Source organism: Boeremia exigua (assembly GCF_020726555.1).
Source record: "Boeremia exigua strain MPI-SDFR-AT-0100 chromosome Unknown C7974scaffold_5, whole genome shotgun sequence".
Lineage (NCBI taxonomy): Eukaryota > Fungi > Ascomycota > Dothideomycetes > Pleosporales > Didymellaceae > Boeremia > Boeremia exigua.
This window is the reverse complement of record NW_025763522.1, coordinates 2,246,474-2,263,409: the sequence shown is the minus strand read 5'-3', so window position 1 is coordinate 2,263,409 and position 16,936 is coordinate 2,246,474. Positions and strand designations below refer to the sequence as shown.

Here is a 16,936-nt window from a genome sequence, read left to right as displayed (position 1 = left end):
ACATATACTATATCATATAACATATATCATATACCACAACCAACACCTATACAAGCCCCCGCTATAGCCCCCGTCTTACAGTCCCCATCCTATAGTCCTCGCTATATCCCCCGTCTTACACTCCTCGCTATACCCCCCATCCCATAACATCCACCCACCCACCCCCTAGCCTAACCACACACCCCCTAACGCAGCACCAGCCCACTCGTCTACTCTACTATACGGGACACAGCGCCCCGATGCTCTACGCTCGACGCGCGCTCGGCTGTCGGGAGGCGGGCCGCGCGTGGCGGGCGGGATATGCAGGGCGGGTAGATGAGTGGAAGGGAGGCAGGGTATCGAGGCTTTCAAGGCGTGGGTGTGAGATGGTGGATGGGGATGGGCGAGGCGCGAGGGATTGCTTAAGACTTCTCGAAGGGAACGATGGAGCGAAACGGTATGCACGAGCCACAGCAGAGTAACTTTTCCGATTCGTGATATCTACACCCCGACACCGAGCTCCGGGGGACGGAAACCCCAGGGACCCTGAAGTTATGTAGCGTGGCGTAAAAAAAACAAGAGTAGAGTATGCACAGCGCCAACGCGGCGTGCTGTCTCGGCAGAAAGAAGGGGTGGGGGCGCGTCGACGCAACTGCTATGTACACGGGGCCATGCACAGCCCGCGGCCCCGTGCGCGAGGCCCCCTATACGAACCCCTGGGCAGCGCGCCTGTGCGGCTTGTACACGCCCTATACACGCCCCTGTACAACACCTGTACGTACATCTGTACAACACCCGTGTGCACCGCGTACACACTGCGTATACACACACGCTCAGCGAGCAACCAACAAGAACAAACATCGGGCAAGGCCCGGGGTATCGAGCCGCTGTGCGGCCGGAAGAAAGATATGGACAAGACGAGAAGGCGGGAGCGGGCGACAAGACATTACGCGGGGGCCGCGGGCGCGGCCGGATTAGAGAACCAGAGACTGTGGGTGCGAGGGCACGTGAGCGTGCGTCGTAAAGGCGGGCGACTAAGTAGCGACTGTAAGAAGCGAAATTCGAAGTTCCGGGTCCCAGGGTCAAAGTCCAAAGGGGAGTTCGACGTGGTTCGGCGCAATAAGGCAGGGTCATCATACGTTTTCCGTGAAGCGCGAGCTGCGCGAGCCGTCCGCCGAATGCAAGCTCCTGCCCAGAGCGGAGCGGAGCGGCGGATCGGCGGGCGACATGAAGGGGTTTGGCGACATGGGGGGACTGAGGGTGCGGTTCGTGTCGTCGAAGGGGTTCTCGTTGGGGTGGTGGATGACGGGGGTGCGCGCGGGGGAGGGGCGCACGCTGACGTTGGGGACGCCGGGCGTGTCGCCAATTTCCTTGCTGAACGGGTTGCTGCTGGCACCACCGCCGCCGCTGCCGTATTCTTTGCCGTATTCTTTAGAAAGCGCGCCGGCGCCCCAGGTGCTGCGCTCGTCCTGGTAGAAGGACGAGTCTGACATGTGGCCGCCGCGCGCGACTTGGTCCGAGGTCATGCCTTCGCTGAACGCAGAGGGGAGCTTGCGGCCGGAGACGCGCTGGAAGCTGCGCTCCGTGGGCGAGGTCGTGTCGGCGGTCGATCTGGACATCCCGGAGAAGCGGTCGAGGAAGCCTGAAGGCACGAGGCTGGCCCTCGACTGCACAGGGGCTTGAATTTGTTGCGGCGCCTGTACTTGTCGCATTGCCTGCTCGTTGTTGGCGGGGTGGCTGTCAGTGAGCTGAAGTGCACCGCCCTGCCTTCGCTTGTGGCGGCGAAGCAGCATGAGGATGATTGCCAGAATAAGGGCGGCGCCAGCCAGACTGCCCACCACACTGCCCACGACCTGTGGAGTGGCAAGCGGTCCGGGTGTGTTGGTATCGTCAGCAGCAGCAGCAGCGCCTGTTCCTGAGGGGCTGGCAGCAGCAGCAGTTTCGCTGCCTCCATCCCAGCCAGGACCACCAGCGCCGTAGAAGGAGGACGAGCCGGCGGCGTCGAGAGACTCGGTGGGTGTAGCGCGAGCGGACGAGCGAGTGGTCGATGGTGAGGAACCAGAAGATGCGTCCCCTGATGGCGAGCCTCCGACTGCCCCGGTCTGCGTTGCCACGGCCGCAGGGGATGACGTATATGTGAAACCGCTCATGCTAGACAACAATGTAGGCGACGAGGCTAATATGGAGGACGAAATTGACGAAGTGCTGCTGGAGATGCTGGTTGTGGAATTCACGCTCTCTGTTACCGCCGTCAGTGCGCCGACAATCGAAGGCTCGCTGGTGGCTGTGACACTGGAAGACGGAGACGACGACGAAGACGAAGAGGAGGGAACAGCGGCCGCTGCGGCGACGACTGCACCATCGCTGGGAGTGGCAAACGGATATGCGGGTACGGTCAAGGTACTGGGAAATGCTGGCACAGAGGGGACCGACGGAAGGACAAAGCTGGGCATGGCCGGCACAGCGGGCACAGACGGGAGAACGAGGCTGGGCTCGGCCGGTACCGATGACACTGACGGCAGGGCGGCCGCAGAAACGTCGGCGGCCACAGAGACGTCAGCTGCTGCTGCCGCAGTTGGCTCTGCGGGTGCTGATGGTACCGAGGCCACTGATGGCTCGGGCAATGTCGACGGTGCTGATGGGTCGGATGGTGCTGAAGGAACGGCTGGCACTGCGGCCTCGGACGGTGTTGAAGGAGCGGCTGGGACCGCTGTCTCGGACGGCGTCGCGGGCGCTAGCTGAGTCTCACCTGGAAGAGTCTCTCCCGGGACAGACGCAAGCGGTGCTTCTGACGTCGGCACTGGCTCTGCGGGCGCTGCCACGTCGGGGGCGGCGGACGCTGCTGAGACATCGGTGAGGGGCAAGACCTGGGTGGGTTCGGCGGGGGCGGCTGAGTCCTGGGTCACGGTGGTCTGCGCAACGACGTTTCCAGCCGTGTCGATTGTGGCGACGACCTCGACGCCGACGGTGCGGACGTTGGTGCCGTCCTGGGGCGCACGGCGGTGGAATCGGCGGTGCGAGTTGGTCATGATGGTCCGTCTCTTGTGCTCCCTGATCAGCAGCGGCTCGTCGGCGGGGTCCGCCTCTTTCTCGTGCAGGCTCCTCCGGGCGTCGGTCTGGGTGAGGGTGTAGTGGGCGCGGCGGTTGCGCGAGTCGACTCGATGTCTAGGTGGTGCAGCGACACGGTCCATGGACGGGCTGCGGCGCAATCAAGGGTTCCAGGGGTAGTGATGGGGGCCGGGCGATGTTCGCGGAACATGGGCTAAGGATGGGATGCAGTTGGCGGCGGTCGCAAGCGATGCTGGGGCTAAGGAGTGACAGTGGCGGGAGTCCAGTCAATGGATGCAACGGGCTGGAGCGAGAGAGCGTCGAGAAGCGAACGGCTGCCGGGTGGCTGAAGGAGTGACTGTGACTGCGGGCGTGAGCAGGCAGGCGACGACGGCGATGCAGTGCAGATGCACGCTGCAGCGGACTCACCTGGCGCGTCAATGGACCAGCATAAGCTGCGCGTGGGTTTGCAGCGCGAGCGGTGGGCGGGGGCGCGCCTATGAGGCAGCGAGGCGGCGAGGCAGCGGAGCGAGGCTGCTATGGCGGGTGTTTGCTGCGTCGGTGCGCAGTGCCGCGGATGGTGCAACAGATGGACGGGGCGGGACTAGGGAGCGTGTGCGACGCGGACGGTCTGAGTGGAGGGGCCGGGCGCTCGCGCAAACAAACTCCTCTGTCGCTCTGCTGGCCGCGCTGCAGTGGTCCTCACGGATGTCGAGGAGGAGACTCGCAGACAAGCTCGTCGTGCAGCGAAAAGCAACAGGCGAAGGCGACAGCAGCGGCGAGAGCGAGTCTGGGCCGTTTGCTGGGACGGCGCACGCTGCCGGGGTTGGACCAAGCGAGATTGGCCGTCGTCGTATGTAGCAATGTACCCAGTGGGGCGCGAGGCTTCTATTTCGGGCCATGGGCATGACGCGCAGGCACACTGGCCACGCCGTCAAAGAGCGTGAAATGCTCAAAGGCCACAGGCCAAAGGCAGCCGACGCCGCCCGTGTGCGCTGCTCAGGCACCGCCTCCTGGTTGGCCCGGCGCCCTCAGCGGCGCGAATTGCCTCAGGCACAGCGCTCATGCTCATGCTCATGCACGACAGCAAAACTGGTCCCTGAGCGTTTGCCGTCCTGACCCTGCAGCTGCGCTCGCACCACCCTTCCCCTTCCAGAAACGCGTCCTCAGGGCCAGGGCTCCCGCAAGACGGGCCCATCATCTCTGTACGCGCCACCATCCCGTTAGAGCGACCCCCGCCGTTGCAGGCCATCTCGTGCGCGACGCCCACCACCAACAAGACTCAGTCTGTTGTTTCTGCGCCAGACTGCCCCATGCCGCTTCCAGCCCTGCGTGGCTTCACCATGTATTGCCAAGCCGCTGCACACTGCCGCTGCTGGCTGCCATCCTTCAGCCCGCTGATGCTTGCTGCATGCTTCAATAGTGTATCGCGCTACCGCCTCGAGCCTGTGGTCAATCTCCGTCGTTCGTGTCATCGCGCCCTGTCCCAGCATCGAGCCTTATAACACGCCGAGGCCGCCATAACATGCTCACGTGGACCTGGAACTTTGCACACCTCACGTGAAGCGAACACTCACGTGAAGCGAACGCCCACGTGAAGCGAACACCCACGTGAACTTGGAAGCGTCGACGCCAGTGTCGGGAGGCTCTGCTGGCGTCTTGCACGTCGTATCGCTATCGTACTTCGTACCCTGCATTCTCAATTCTCAACTCCCAAGACCCCGCGTCTGCACCGCCACAATGGCAACTTTCACCACCTCTGTAGCTATTTGAATGATAAACATGCATCCTGCCTGATATCGTGTCTTGCGTGCTGTGCAGCCAGTCACGCCCGCCCAATCTGAAAATGACGTCGCTATCGAATCTCGCAAACCAGGATGAAGCCGACAGCAACACCAAAAGCGCGCCGCCGCCTCTACCACCAAGACCGTCACAATCAGACGAAATGAGCTCACCTCCCAGCTACATGTCGGTCATGGCCATGTCGTCACAGGACCCACGATCTTCATCGACGCAGTCGCTGGTCCCCGATCCTGCACTAGAGGACACGGGCCGTCGCCGCATACTGCTTGTGTACGTCCATGGCTTCATGGGCAATGAGACCAGTTTCAGAAGCTTTCCAGCCCACGTGCATAACCTAGTTTCTGTCACTCTGGCGGAGACACACGTCGTCCACACCAAAATCTATCCAAGATATCGCGCGCGATACAGTCTGGAGCAAGCCAGAGACCAGTTCTCTGCTTGGTATGTCACAACTGGCATAGCTATCACAAGCTGACCCGCGCAGGCTTGCACCACACGAAGACCAATGGACCGACACTATCCTGCTTGGACACTCCATGGGAGGCTTGCTCGCCGCCGATGTTGCTCTCCTGTTTCGTCACCGTATCATTGGGATCATCAACTTCGATGTGCCTTTCGTGGGCATGCATCCAGGCATCATCAAAGCAGGACTCGGCAGCATCTTCACAAAAGTGCCTCCGCCTCAAGACCAGGTGCTCACACCCACAGCAGGCGCCAAACCTAGTCGGATGAGCACAATTTTCAATCCAAAGCCTGCCGATCCCAATTACAACCCTTCATTTGCGAACGATGTCCACCTGCCGGTCCGAAAGGGCTTAGATAATGCACTCCACTGGTTCAACAAGCATTCTAACAACATCAAAGAGGCCGGCAAGGGGCTAGTCAAGTCGCACTTTGAGTTTGGGAGTGCCATGGCCGACTACAAGGAACTGAAAGACAGATACGCGAGAGTGCGCGCGCTGGAGGAAGATGATGAGACGAAGCGAAAATTGGGCAATCCCGGTGTGCGGTCGCCGCCACGTGTACGCTTTGTGAACTACTACACTGCAAGCACGGGCAGGCCGAAGAAGCCAAAATCGCCCAAGAGCCCGTCGCCGTCCCGGCCAGGCAGTGTCTCGGTGCATCGTCGTGATAGCAATGCGAGTGGTGATACACAGTTGCAGTCGCAGGATTTGAAGAAAGTCAACTCGAGTTCCAGCTCTCCTCCGCCGTTGTCGATTGATGTCAAGGAGCACCGTGGATCAGAACTTGTAGCCGCTACCCCGCCGGATATTCTGTCTGCCACCAGCCCGCAGAAGAGCTTTGCAGATGAGTTTGAAGGTCCGGTTTTGCCAGATATTCCGCCTATTCCCCAAGAACCGCCGTTTGTAGACCTCGCGCAAATCACCGACAGAGCTCAACGACGAGCCGCGGAGAGGGAGTATGACGAGGCACTAGAAGAGCACCACAAAGCGATCAAAGCCCGCAACCGAATCATAAACGAGCGCGAGGATATTGAAGAAGAATGGGCGATGCAGCAGTCACTGCAGCAGTCGCGGCAGCAAACACCCCCAGCACCAGCGCCCGCGCCCGCGCCCGCGCCCGCGCCAGCACGCCAACCACCCCCCGTCCCCAAACTCACCGGCGAAGCCCTCCGCCTCTCGCAAGAAGCAGAGCGCATGGCGCGCGAGCAAGCCCGCCTCGAAGGCCGCGACTACGTCCCGCCCTCGAGCACCCCCCGCGCCGCCTCCCCCACACCCCCCTCCCCAGACACCGAGACCCCAGCGCTGGACTCGCACCACTCCCCCTACTCAAACTACGCCTTCTCCCGCAGCACCATCATGCACCAACCCCCGCCCTCCGACGACCAATCCTCGATAACCTCCACCACCCCGTCCGCCGACACCGACACCGACAAGCAGAGCACGAAAGAGAAGAAGACGAAAAAAGATAAACTCGGCAAGTTCTGCATGCTCCCGCCCAAAGACGCTCAGGGCCACAAGGATCCGACGTGGATCCGCGTATACATGGCGGGCATGGACGAGGTGGCGGCGCACACGAGTCTGTTCTACGTGAATGAGACGTATGAGCGGCTGGTGGGGGATGTGGGGGCACGTGTGGAGGAGTGGGTTGCGGAGGGGGATAGCGAGAGGGTTGTGAGGGAGTTGGGTGGGGGGAAGTCTTAGGGCAGGATCGCGATGAGGGTGGTTGATGATTATCTATGGTGGTTTCAGCTGGGACAGCTATTTGCTGCGGAGATCTAGGAGTACTGCAGCCACTTGACGCTTTCATGCATCTAGACTATATTAATCTCGGCTGATAGGCTGCTAAATTATGACTTTTTCGGTGCATTCCAACAAGAAAGCGCCTCGATGAAACTGATCCTTGCTGTAATGCCAAGTGATTGGTCGGACGTGCAGGTACTATTCCATCAAGTCAAGACGTGTTCCCATCAGTCAGGTGAAGTGCCAAGAGCTACGTCGTGTCGGCGCTGACAGGGTCCACATGGGCCGTCCGTGCACAGCAAAGAGCATCCACTACGACTCCTCCCCCACCATCCTCTGCACCCCTCACTGCAACCCTCTGCGAGACACGGCCTGCCTTTACCACTTGCAGCTGCTATCACCGCCTCTTCAGGCCACACACTCCTTTGAGCACCTCTACGCCTCCGCAGGTACGGATCGCCCGCTTCCGAGGCTCCGCAGGACTGACAGCACTAGGCACACCTGCACCCATGGACTCTATGAGGAGCCTCAACAAGTCGCTGCCGAAGACGAAGCGGCAGCCAGACGTGCACCAGTCGTTTAAGAACGCTGCCCTGCAGCTGACCAACCTGTACAAGTCGGCCATCGCCGACGTCGACCGCGCCCGCAGCGACGGCTACCAGGACGCCCTCGACGACCTGCTCACCTTCCTCGACAAGGAGAACCTGGGCGTCGGCGACGGCGAAGGCTGGCGGATACGGCAGTGGGCCACCGAGCGCTTCGACGGGTCGCGGCACACCAACAGCGACGAGGACGACGAAGTCGACATGGACGACAAGCGCGCACGCAGCTCCTCGCCCATCATGGAGCGCACCATCAGCCCCGAGGCCACCCGCGGCCCCGAAGCCCACGACGCAGTCCAGCGGCCCGACTCGGCGCCGCCCGTGCAGCTGGAGGCGTCGGTCACAGAGCCCGAGATGTCGCCACTGCACCAGGTCTTCCAGTTCTCGGCCCCGCAGCCGTACCCCTCCAGCACGAACGCGAGCACGAACACGGAGAATGCGTTTGGCGACTTCTCCGCCGCCGCGAGACGGGCCTTCCCTGCGCCCCGGCGCGACCGCCACTCCAACCGCTCCGCGACACGCAACCTCCAGCGCACGGCGACGCAGAACCTGTTCCAGCTCGGCCAGGGCGCGGGCCAGAAGCGGCGCATGATGGACTCGTTCCACCCGGACAACACCAACGAGCGGCGCGACGGCAGCGGCGGCGGCGGCCCTAAGCGGGGGCGCATGACATAGGCGGGCCCCGGCACTCGAACAAGCATGAGGGCGACGGCGAGGCGAACAGCATAGCACGGCAGCATCGGCGCGTGCTCCGGACGGACACAGGCGCATTGGGCGAGGATATTCTTTAGCATGGGTGGAGTTGCTTTTCGGCATTGAGCGGAGTCTACTATATACCATGGGAACATGCCGGCGCAGTGCCGGGTTAGGGCAGCAGCGATACCACATTTGTTTCCTTTGTTTTTGGGCCGGCTGCGCGACGGCAGGGCGTGGGATGGAGTGTTGGTAATAATACATCTACCTATACATACTGTTGTGTGGTTTTTAGTGCTGTGCTGTGCGTTTCTTCTCTTCTCGTTTCGTCTCGTCTCGTTTCATTTCGTCCCATGTGTTGCGCAGACGGTCTAAACCCGTCTCAACACCACTCCTCCTCCTGCTCCTGCTCCTGCCCCTGCTCCCGCCCATATCCCTCCCTTCCATATCGTATCACCATATCCCACCATATCATACAGTCTCCAGTATGCAAAGCTAAGCAAACCACCGATACACCCCCACCCCAACAAACACCGCACTCGTCCCCGTAATCGCCGCCCGCCGCCCGCGCATCCCCACCACGCTCTTGCTGGCGCGGATCACGGACTCCTGGGCCGTGAGTTGGGCGTGGCCTGAGGTGTAGGTGAAGGCGCCGAGGCCGAGGAAGGTCGCTGTTCCTGAGGAAGGGGTTAGTGGGGCTGGGTTTGGGGTTGTGGGAGGGTGTGAGGGGTGAGGGTTGGGTGTGGAAACGAAGGGAGAGGGTGGTGGGTGGAGAGTGGAGGTAGAGGGTGCTGGGTGGTGGGTGCTGGAGGGTGCTGGGTGCTGGATGCAGGGGCCGTACCCACGACGCGGCACGGGGTGCAGTCGTCGAATTGAGCGCGGTCTTGCTTGAGCGCTTCTTGGAAGGTCGGGGGTGAGGATTCCAGGGTCATGGTGGGTTGACGTTTGGGGGGGACCCGCAGGGGTCTGTCTGCCTGTACTGTGTATCACATGCATAGTCATCCCCACGTGTCTTGGCGCGCGTGTCGCGTTTTGCTCTAGCGCGCGGCGTGAACTACGCTAGCTGAGATGGCGGATACCTACTATGTATAGTAGCGAGTACCTCATAGTCCGCTGTATCGCACGAGCTCACGCTCCAGCTCTGACAGCAAGGCGTAGGTGGCGTCTGGGATCTTTGGAACGGCACGATCGATCATAGCGGACCACACGGGGTTTCGGGCGCGAGACTTGGCTTCGAAGTACTCGCGTTCGGGGATGCTGAAGCCGGAAACTCCCATGTCCACGATTGCAACCACGGTCACATGATCATGGTCGACGAATATATTGTCTGGGTGTAGGTCTCCGTGGCAGAACACCGCGCATCCGCCGCCGGGTGCCGCACGCCCGTCACCCAGGCGCTGGAGTCTTTCTACCAGGCGCGCATCCTTGGCGTCGAGGTGTCCAGCGGGCCTGGAATTGACGAGTGCGGCAACAAGCCCGTTGCAGTATTCTGCACGTGTTCTGAACGGGCCGTAGTCCTGCTCTGGCATGTTTGCGGCAGGCAGGTGTTGGAAGAAAATGTCGCGACACGGTTTAAACCCCATGGAGCCGAAAAAGTCACCGCGTTGAGCCATCCAGCTGCCTACATATTCCGACAGCTGTGCAGTGAGCCTCTCTACCTGTGTCTCATTCAAGACGTGCAGGACGTCGTAGAGTGGGACTCCGTGAACCCTGGACATGAAAATGTGACCCAGGCCGTCCTTCTCATATGCCCCGAACACTTTTGGAACAGGCACGTGTGTTGACAAGGCAACGAATTGCAGGGCTTCTGCCTCGGAGAGCTTTATGTTGGGCCCTCTCTTGAGTATACGGTCAGAGTCTTGCAGATGCCATATCGATTTGTCAATCTTGTGAGGGGCGATGTTTTTGGCCCGTGTCATATCGACGATAGTAGTCATGTCGGTGTCCAGAACGACGGGCAAGATGGTGTCTCTAAGCGGGCAGTCATTAACACGAGGAAGATGTCGCAGAGGTAGAGATGGGCGTACTGTGGGAGTGATGGTGGAGATGGAGGAGCGGGGGGACAGATTGGGGCCATGATAGGAAAAGGGCACACAGGAGCCAGGTTGTAGTGTTTTGATGTTGCGGTAGTTATGCCGCCACCTTGAGCAGTTTAGTAGGATGGTGTGGTGGTCAGATAGCGCGAAGACGATGCCAAGACTTCCCACGACTATTCCACATGGTAGCGAGACTCCCGCGGGCAACGGCGCGAGAGAGCCTGGGTGGGTACCAGGTGCCCCACGTCTGCGAGATCACGACCACACTCTCCGAGCTCAGTCACGCTTCCATATCTCCGCATGGCACGCGGGTGACAACACCATGAGCACCATCGAGGCGCTGTTCATCTTTGATGAGAACAAGTACAGCAATTCCCCCGCCCGCGCACCCGTCTAACACCACCAGCACGCCGCTCCTCGAGCATGTCTACGCCGGCCGCCCGGCGTCGGGCAGCACGCTGCTGCCGCTGTACCTCGCGCACCCGACCCCGCGGCCGTCGCTGATGTACCTGCCGTCCACCAACCCCGCCATGCTGCTGTACTCGGTCGTCCAGGACCAGCTGCTGTTCCTGGCCCCGTGCGCCGCCGACAACGAGCCGCTGCAGGTGCTCGAGTTCCTGCACCGCGTCGCCGACGTGCTGGAGGACTTCCTGGGCGCCCCGCTGCTCGCGTCCAAGATCGAGAGCAACTACGATGTCGTCGCCCAGCTGCTGAACGAGATGGTCGACGGCGGCATCATCAGCTGCACCGAGCCAAACGCCCTGCGCGACCTCGTCGACGCCCCGTCGCTGATGAAGAGCCTGCTGGGGAATGTCGGCCTGCCCAGCACCACACCCAGCTCGCTGGCCTCGGCGGGCGCGCCCTTCTCGCTGGGCAGAGGCGGGCCCAGTCCGCGTCTGGGGCCGTCGAACTCGGCGCAGAGCACGTCGCCCGTGCCGTGGCGGCGCGCAAACGTGCGCCACACCAGCAACGAGATGTACGTTGACATCGTGGAGACGCTGTCCGTCACGCTCTCGCCGTCCGGCCGCCCGCTCGCCGCCCTCGCCAACGGCACCATCGCCTTCACCGCCAAGGTCTCCGGCATCCCGGACCTCAACCTGCTCCTGGGCTGCCCGGGCGGCATCGCAAACGCCATCTCGCTGCCCGTGTTCCACCCCTGCGTGCGCCTGAACCGCTGGAAAGAGCGCCCGGGCGACCTCTCCTTCGTGCCGCCCGACGGCCGCTTCGTCCTCGCCGGCTACGAAGTCGACCTGCTGGGCCCCGCCGCGCTCGACGCCCTGACCCCGTCCGCGCCCGCCACGCCCCTCAACATCCCCGCCACAGCCTCCGTAGCCACCTCCCTCGGCCCCGCCGCCGCAGACTTCGAGGTCCGCCTCGCCCTCAACCCGCGCTTCTCCAAGCCCCCCGCCCCGTCGCGCGCCCGCCCCGCCGCAAACACAGGCACCTCGGCCGCCCCCGCGCTTGATGACCTCGAGCTCAGAATCCCCCTGCCCCCCGCCGTCGCCAATGTGACGGCCCTCCGCGTCCCCCGCGGCGCCGGCGACGTCACCTACGCCCCCGGCGCGTCGCACATCGCATGGCGCCTGTCCGCGCGCGACGTCGCCCACCTCATGGCGCAGGACCGCGGGACAGGCTGCGCAGCCGTGCTGTCGGGCACCGTCGTCGGCGCCACAGAGGAAGGCGCCGCATACGACGACGCGCTGGGGCCCGCGCCGTACGCGTACGACGACGACGGCCCCTCGTCTTCCAAGCCCGCGCACCGCGGCGACAGCGGCAACAGCAACGCCGGAGATCCAGCCAAAGCCGACGCCGCGCGCCGCGCCGCCATGCGACATCTCATGCCTTCCGCCGCGTCGCTGAGTTTCAGCGTCAAGGGCTGGCTGGCGAGCGGCATCCGCGTCGAGAGTCTGAGCGTCGATGCGAAGAAGAGCCAGGGGCTGGGGGGCGGGGTGACGCCGTACAAGGGGGTCAAGTATCTGTGTGTTAGTCGGGGGGGTGTGGAGTGTAGGTGTTGAGTGCAGATGTTTTGGATGCTAGCGGTTGTAGTGGGGGGACGCGAGACGATGGTGTGAGGTGTGTGAGTGTGGCCTCGAGGCCTGCATTGGGGGGGAGATAGACGGCCTAAGATAATCGTCACATATATATACACGGAATTCTGTAGTGTATACATCTGTGCCTCCTGTTTTACTACGTGCACGCAAAGTCATAGACACATTCTAAGGGCCTCTATTAAGGAGGAAATAGACAGCCTAAAACAATCCCCAAACATATATATACAAAATTCTATAGTGTATAATTGTTGGCGATTTGTGCAGACCCCTACAACCTTGGAATAGATTGCACGGTGTAGCTACGTACCATGGTAGCAATCAACAAACCATCCTATCACTGGTCAAATCTCACGTTGTTGCCCTACAGGACGTCCAACCAGACTGCTATAGCCAACCAGAGGCCTTTACTACCTATAGGTATATCTCTGTTCCATGGTTGGAGGGATCTGCACATTCTTACAAGCACCGAGAGTTGTAGATCGGTATACATTCCACTCTACGACGACATGTGCGGAACGCAGGCCCCACCGTGCTCTACTCGTCGCTCACTACCCCCTGTAAAACGCCTCCGCCTCCTTCTCCGACACCTCGCTCACCACCGCTAGTCGCTGGTCAATCAACCCACACCGCCCCCCCCTTACCCGCCACCACATCTCGCGCCTCTCCCCGCCCAGCCCGCCCCCCAGCAACTCCCCCTTGAACACCCGCACAAAACTGTTCCACACCTCCGGCTCCTCCATCTCCGCCAGCTCCTCGCGCATGACCCCCAGCGCCTCCAGCGCTTGCCCATACGCCGCGTCGCCCACGCTGTCTCTTACGAGCCGGCGGATATGCACCGCCATGGCGTCAGCGGCGGATTGGATATCGGCCAGCGAAGATGCAGCGGACAGGGCTTGTTTGAACGAGGGCACGAGGTTCGCGGGGTCGAGGGTTGACGAGGGGGTGCCGAGGAGCGCGGATACGTCGAGGCCTGAGAGCGGCGTGGCGCGCTCCTTGTGCAGGCGCTTTCCGCGGCCTTTGGCTTTGGGGGGGACTTTCTTGAGGTCCGCGGCCGTGGTCAGAGTCGCGAGGGCGCGGGCTGTGCGGGCTGTGAGGTCGGATGGGGGGGTGGAGTATTTTGTCAGGATGGCGGGGGGGTCGGGGATGGGGAGGGTGGGATCGGGGTGCGTGGCGCGCCAGCGGATGATGTGGTTTATGCGGTGGACGAGGGGCGCGTAGGTGTCCTCTGGCTTTGCGTATTCGTCGGGGTTGCCATCTTCGTCCTCGGCGAAAGTAGAGAGGTCCATGGCGTCGACGTAGGCGTCCATCGCAGAGGTAAGATCCGCGGTGGGCAGGTCGCGGTGCTCGGTTATCACCTTCCCGCTCACGGTCAGCTTGCGGTCGAGCGGCGGGAACTTGTAGCGCCGGATGTCTTCCTCGAAGGGGAGCTCGACGTCGACGAGACATTCGAAGTCGGGCTCTATGCGTGGTGACAGGAGGAGGACGATGGGTGGTTTGTTCTCCTTGGAGACGAAGCGAGCCACGGCGTTCAGTTCGCCTTCGTGGAGCGCGTGGATGAACGATGACAGCGCCAGTTGAGCTTGTTGGTTGCCCTTCTGAGGAACGATGTAGTTTGTCCGACTCATCGGCATGAAGCGGTCGAACTCTTCTTCCCTTATGAAGCCGATGATCTCAAACGCAGCGCTTGTTTCGAGTTTTATGACGTTCATGTCAGACTCTGCAACATGCACTGCCGTCCGCCCGTACTCGAATCCCTTCTCGAGGTCTTCCATGTCGACGTTCTTCTTAGCGCCCGGCTCGTTTGGATCCTCGACCTGATACCCTCGCTGGTGCCGCACCGCCGCCAGGTCGCTCATCGGGTGGTCTTCACCGACTATGCCGTTCGAGGGTTCGTCGCTGGGACCCGCTGCCCCGAGCTCTCCTCGAACAACGAACGAGCTTGCTGTTGGAGGTTTGGCAAGCATTGTGCAGGGGTACCGTTCGACGTCGATTGTCAGTGTCGCATCGTACTTGGCCGCATCTCCGAGAGTGAGCGGGCCTCTGTAGCTGGGCACCGGCCGCGTTTGCTTCAGGCGCGGGATGTCCAGCTGCTCAATGGCCTCGGCGAGGGTACCGAAGTTGCCGTCACAGTTATCAATGAAGCTCTTCAACACTTCTTCGTTCTCGGCCTGCAGTTGTTAGCACAGACGTAGAGACAAAAGATCTACTACCTTTGTGGTTTCCTTGTCTTCCTCCTTGTAGCCAAAATCAGGATCATCAAAGTCGACGCCGAGAAGGACGATTTCGATCGGCGCCTCGACATCCTTGATCTTCGCCGCAATGTCCGCTAAGTCGTCACCGTCCATCTCGCCATTCCCATCAGTCACGATGATGATGCGACGGTCATACTTCAGCGGCTTTCCAGCTTTGTTCTGGGTTGCGCTGTCCATCAGATGCACGGCGACTGCCAGTGCCGAAACCACTGTGAGTGTGAGTTGAGTCCATCAGACAGTTCTGTACACTCACAGTCTCCATCGTTGGTCTTGCTAGGCTTCAGCTTCTCTTGCAGTCTCCGTATGTCGCCCAACAGGTATCTGTCGGTCAGCAGCTGTCTGTAAGACATGCATTAAACTCACTGTTTCAGCTCCGAGAACACTGTGATATTCTCATAGCCCTCCGCCTCTTCCATGACACCATTGAGGTCTGTCTCGTCAGTGCGACATCCAACGACGCTCATTAGCGCCGTTTTCCTGCCGGTCGCAACCTGCATCGTCATCAGCTTGTTTCTCACCCCCCAACTCAGCGCGAAGCAGCCATCAAGCTACGCACTAGATCGCCAAAGGAACGTCTGCATACTGTAGTCGTGATCTTGTCCCACACGTAGTCCAGAGCCCAGTCGAGATCTGTGTGGTCGCGTCCATGGCGTTTCCGGCCCATTGACGCGCCGAGATCAAGAATGTATATCGTCGCTTCCTTGCCCGCCATGCTTGCGGTGAATTGCAACTCCCAGCTCTTTCTGTGCGTTGATGATGGCTATGATGGTGTTTGCCTGCCCGTACCAGCTGTAGTGTGCAGGAGTGACAATGGACAACAGCACGATACTTGCTAAAGGAGTGACGGCAAAGGCGACGTGATAAGCGCGTCGACGAGGCAGCAGAGGTGCTTCCTGCTAGGCAAACGCGGAGCTTGGACATTCGAGCACGCGGGCTCACGTGGCGCGCTAACCCAAGACAGCGACATCAACGTCTGGTCATGTCAAGGTCGTAAAATAAAAGCTATTGTAAAGACGTTGTAAGATTTGAAATACAGCTCTGCTGTGCATGTCTTTGCACAAGTCTCCCTGTCAAAAATGTACTATCGCCGCCGTTCCTTGGCAGCATCACGTGGCGCACACCAGCACCCACACAACGCCAAAAAGGGCTCAGCCGGGATTTGAACCCGGGACCTGTCACATTCACGATACACTGTATCTGGGCGAACACCCGAAGCAACAATCATACGACTAGACCACTAAGCCTGGTGCTACCGACGAGACTCGAACTCGTGCAGGTTTCCCTACTAGAAAACTGGACTCCCAGGGGAGCAAGAGAGCGGATCTCTTGAGTCTAGCGCCTTAACCGCTCGGCCACAGTAGCTATTAATAGAAATAGCGCTCGCTACAAAGTACTCAATCGAATATCAAAAATTTGGCGCTGGGATTTGAGGTGTAAACGGGCGCGGGTGACTCATGAACGGGTAAGACTCTGAATGTGGGGGTAAGGGCGTTTAGCGAGCGATACTCCACTTCCAACGGCGGTTAGGGCGTTCGTTTGGATGTCATCAACATCGTCGAATCGGGAGATAGTTACTTGCATATGTGGTACCAGGGTAGAAAGAGTGGAAACGCTCGGACTCGACGAAGGAGAAGCAGTGCGCTGTGCGACCAAGTAATTTCAAACGCACCAGTCTTGCGATATCGAAGATTGTCTGGTTCAATATCACTTCGCGGATGCCGAAAACTAGTCTGCTTGAACGAGATATTTAGTGGAACATTTGCTGGTACTTTGTGACATCTGAACGAGGGCTACAAGTCGTAAATCCCTACTCTAAAAGAAACCATTAGTGCAGCTCGAGAATACAATCCCACCCCAGTACCCAACATCTCCATAGATTTCTTTCCAGTAGCGCAATCCTACTTGGAGAAAACTAAATACCTCCCAGCTATACCCCACGCCCAAACTGCACCCGACCTTCCGTCTCTGCATGCAGACTCCAACTACCAGCACCCGTATCCCCTAAAAGCAGACGACCCACCACCACACTTGCTCTATCAGAAACCCCCTAGCGCATCTCCAGCTCTATAATACCTACGATCCCACCTCGCCCAAACACACCACCCAGCAGAGTACCCAAGCACCTTCCCCAGCAACACACCCCACCCAGAGAAATCCAAACACCGCCCAGGTACAGCTACAAAGCACACTCCATAAGCACAGCCCAGACAGCCCTTAGCCCCCGCAGTCCCCTGTGCCAACAGTCCCCGGCACACCACCCTCCCTCAC

At 60.5% G+C, this 16,936-nt stretch overlaps 7 protein-coding genes and 2 non-coding genes across 9 annotated transcripts; 3 read left to right on the top strand and 6 right to left on the bottom strand.

Annotated features, from left to right (window-relative positions):
• Window positions 1–1,112: 1,112 nt before the first annotated feature.
• Window positions 1,113–3,170, bottom strand: C7974DRAFT_433642 (uncharacterized protein; the record flags this gene model as incomplete). The annotated part of the gene is made up of 2 exons (XM_046144933.1): window positions 1,113–2,594; window positions 2,847–3,170. The coding sequence occupies 2 exons, from the start codon at window positions 3,168–3,170 to the stop codon at window positions 1,113–1,115; spliced, it is 1,806 nt and encodes a 601-aa protein (XP_045998468.1).
• Window positions 3,171–4,873: 1,703 nt separating this feature from the next.
• Window positions 4,874–6,995, top strand: C7974DRAFT_310152 (uncharacterized protein; the record flags this gene model as incomplete). Its single annotated transcript, XM_046138255.1, has 3 exons — window positions 4,874–5,271; window positions 5,315–5,834; window positions 5,994–6,995. 3 exons carry the CDS (start codon window positions 4,874–4,876, stop codon window positions 6,993–6,995), a joined length of 1,920 nt encoding a protein of 639 aa, XP_045998467.1.
• Window positions 6,996–7,543: 548 nt separating this feature from the next.
• On the top strand, window positions 7,544–8,311 carry C7974DRAFT_309044 (uncharacterized protein; the record flags this gene model as incomplete). Its single annotated transcript, XM_046138202.1, has 1 exon — window positions 7,544–8,311. The coding sequence occupies one exon, from the start codon at window positions 7,544–7,546 to the stop codon at window positions 8,309–8,311; it is 768 nt and encodes a 255-aa protein (XP_045998466.1).
• A 397-nt stretch (window positions 8,312–8,708) lies between these two features.
• On the bottom strand, window positions 8,709–9,346 carry C7974DRAFT_176929 (uncharacterized protein). Its single transcript, XM_046136274.1, has 2 exons — window positions 9,171–9,346; window positions 8,709–9,006 (listed from the first exon to the last, which is right to left on the bottom strand). Exons 1-2 carry the CDS (start codon window positions 9,259–9,261, stop codon window positions 8,825–8,827), a joined length of 273 nt encoding a protein of 90 aa, XP_045998465.1. The 5' UTR covers window positions 9,262–9,346; the 3' UTR covers window positions 8,709–8,824.
• Window positions 9,347–9,432: 86 nt separating this feature from the next.
• Window positions 9,433–10,248, bottom strand: C7974DRAFT_310025 (kinase-like domain-containing protein; the record flags this gene model as incomplete). The annotated part of the gene is made up of 1 exon (XM_046138249.1): window positions 9,433–10,248. The coding sequence occupies one exon, from the start codon at window positions 10,246–10,248 to the stop codon at window positions 9,433–9,435; it is 816 nt and encodes a 271-aa protein (XP_045998464.1).
• A 306-nt stretch (window positions 10,249–10,554) lies between these two features.
• On the top strand, window positions 10,555–12,629 carry C7974DRAFT_393301 (Adaptor complexes medium subunit family-domain-containing protein). Its single transcript, XM_046141759.1, has 2 exons — window positions 10,555–10,728; window positions 10,772–12,629. Exons 1-2 carry the CDS (start codon window positions 10,688–10,690, stop codon window positions 12,378–12,380), a joined length of 1,650 nt encoding a protein of 549 aa, XP_045998463.1. The 5' UTR covers window positions 10,555–10,687; the 3' UTR covers window positions 12,381–12,629.
• A 335-nt stretch (window positions 12,630–12,964) lies between these two features.
• Window positions 12,965–15,660, bottom strand: C7974DRAFT_471774 (ATP-dependent DNA helicase-like protein II; the record flags this gene model as incomplete). The annotated part of the gene is made up of 5 exons (XM_046146516.1): window positions 15,225–15,660; window positions 15,032–15,159; window positions 14,922–14,989; window positions 14,627–14,877; window positions 12,965–14,584 (listed from the first exon to the last, which is right to left on the bottom strand). Exons 1-5 carry the CDS (start codon window positions 15,378–15,380, stop codon window positions 12,965–12,967), a joined length of 2,223 nt encoding a protein of 740 aa, XP_045998462.1. The 5' UTR covers window positions 15,381–15,660.
• Window positions 15,661–15,812: 152 nt separating this feature from the next.
• On the bottom strand, window positions 15,813–15,912 carry C7974DRAFT_t66. The gene has a single exon. It is a non-coding gene; the product is annotated as a tRNA-Pro (tRNA).
• Window positions 15,913–15,915: 3 nt separating this feature from the next.
• Window positions 15,916–16,030, bottom strand: C7974DRAFT_t65. Its single transcript has one exon. It is a non-coding gene; the product is annotated as a tRNA-Leu (tRNA).
• Window positions 16,031–16,936: the final 906 nt, after the last annotated feature.

Bases quoted from the DNA above. Each gene is read 5' to 3' on its own strand.
- C7974DRAFT_393301 (XM_046141759.1), top strand. From the start codon at position 10,688: ATGAGCACCATCGAGGCGCTGTTCATCTTTGATGAGAACAA. The intron at 10,729-10,771 runs GTACAGCAATTC...TAACACCACCAG, and splicing joins TTCATCTTTGATGAGAACAA to CACGCCGCTCCTCGAGCATG.
- C7974DRAFT_176929 (XM_046136274.1), bottom strand. From the start codon at position 9,261: ATGACCCTGGAATCCTCACCCCCGACCTTCCAAGAAGCGCTCAAGCAA. The intron at 9,007-9,170 runs GTACGGCCCCTG...CCCCTTCCTCAG, and splicing joins CACCCCGTGCCGCGTCGTGG to GAACAGCGACCTTCCTCGGC.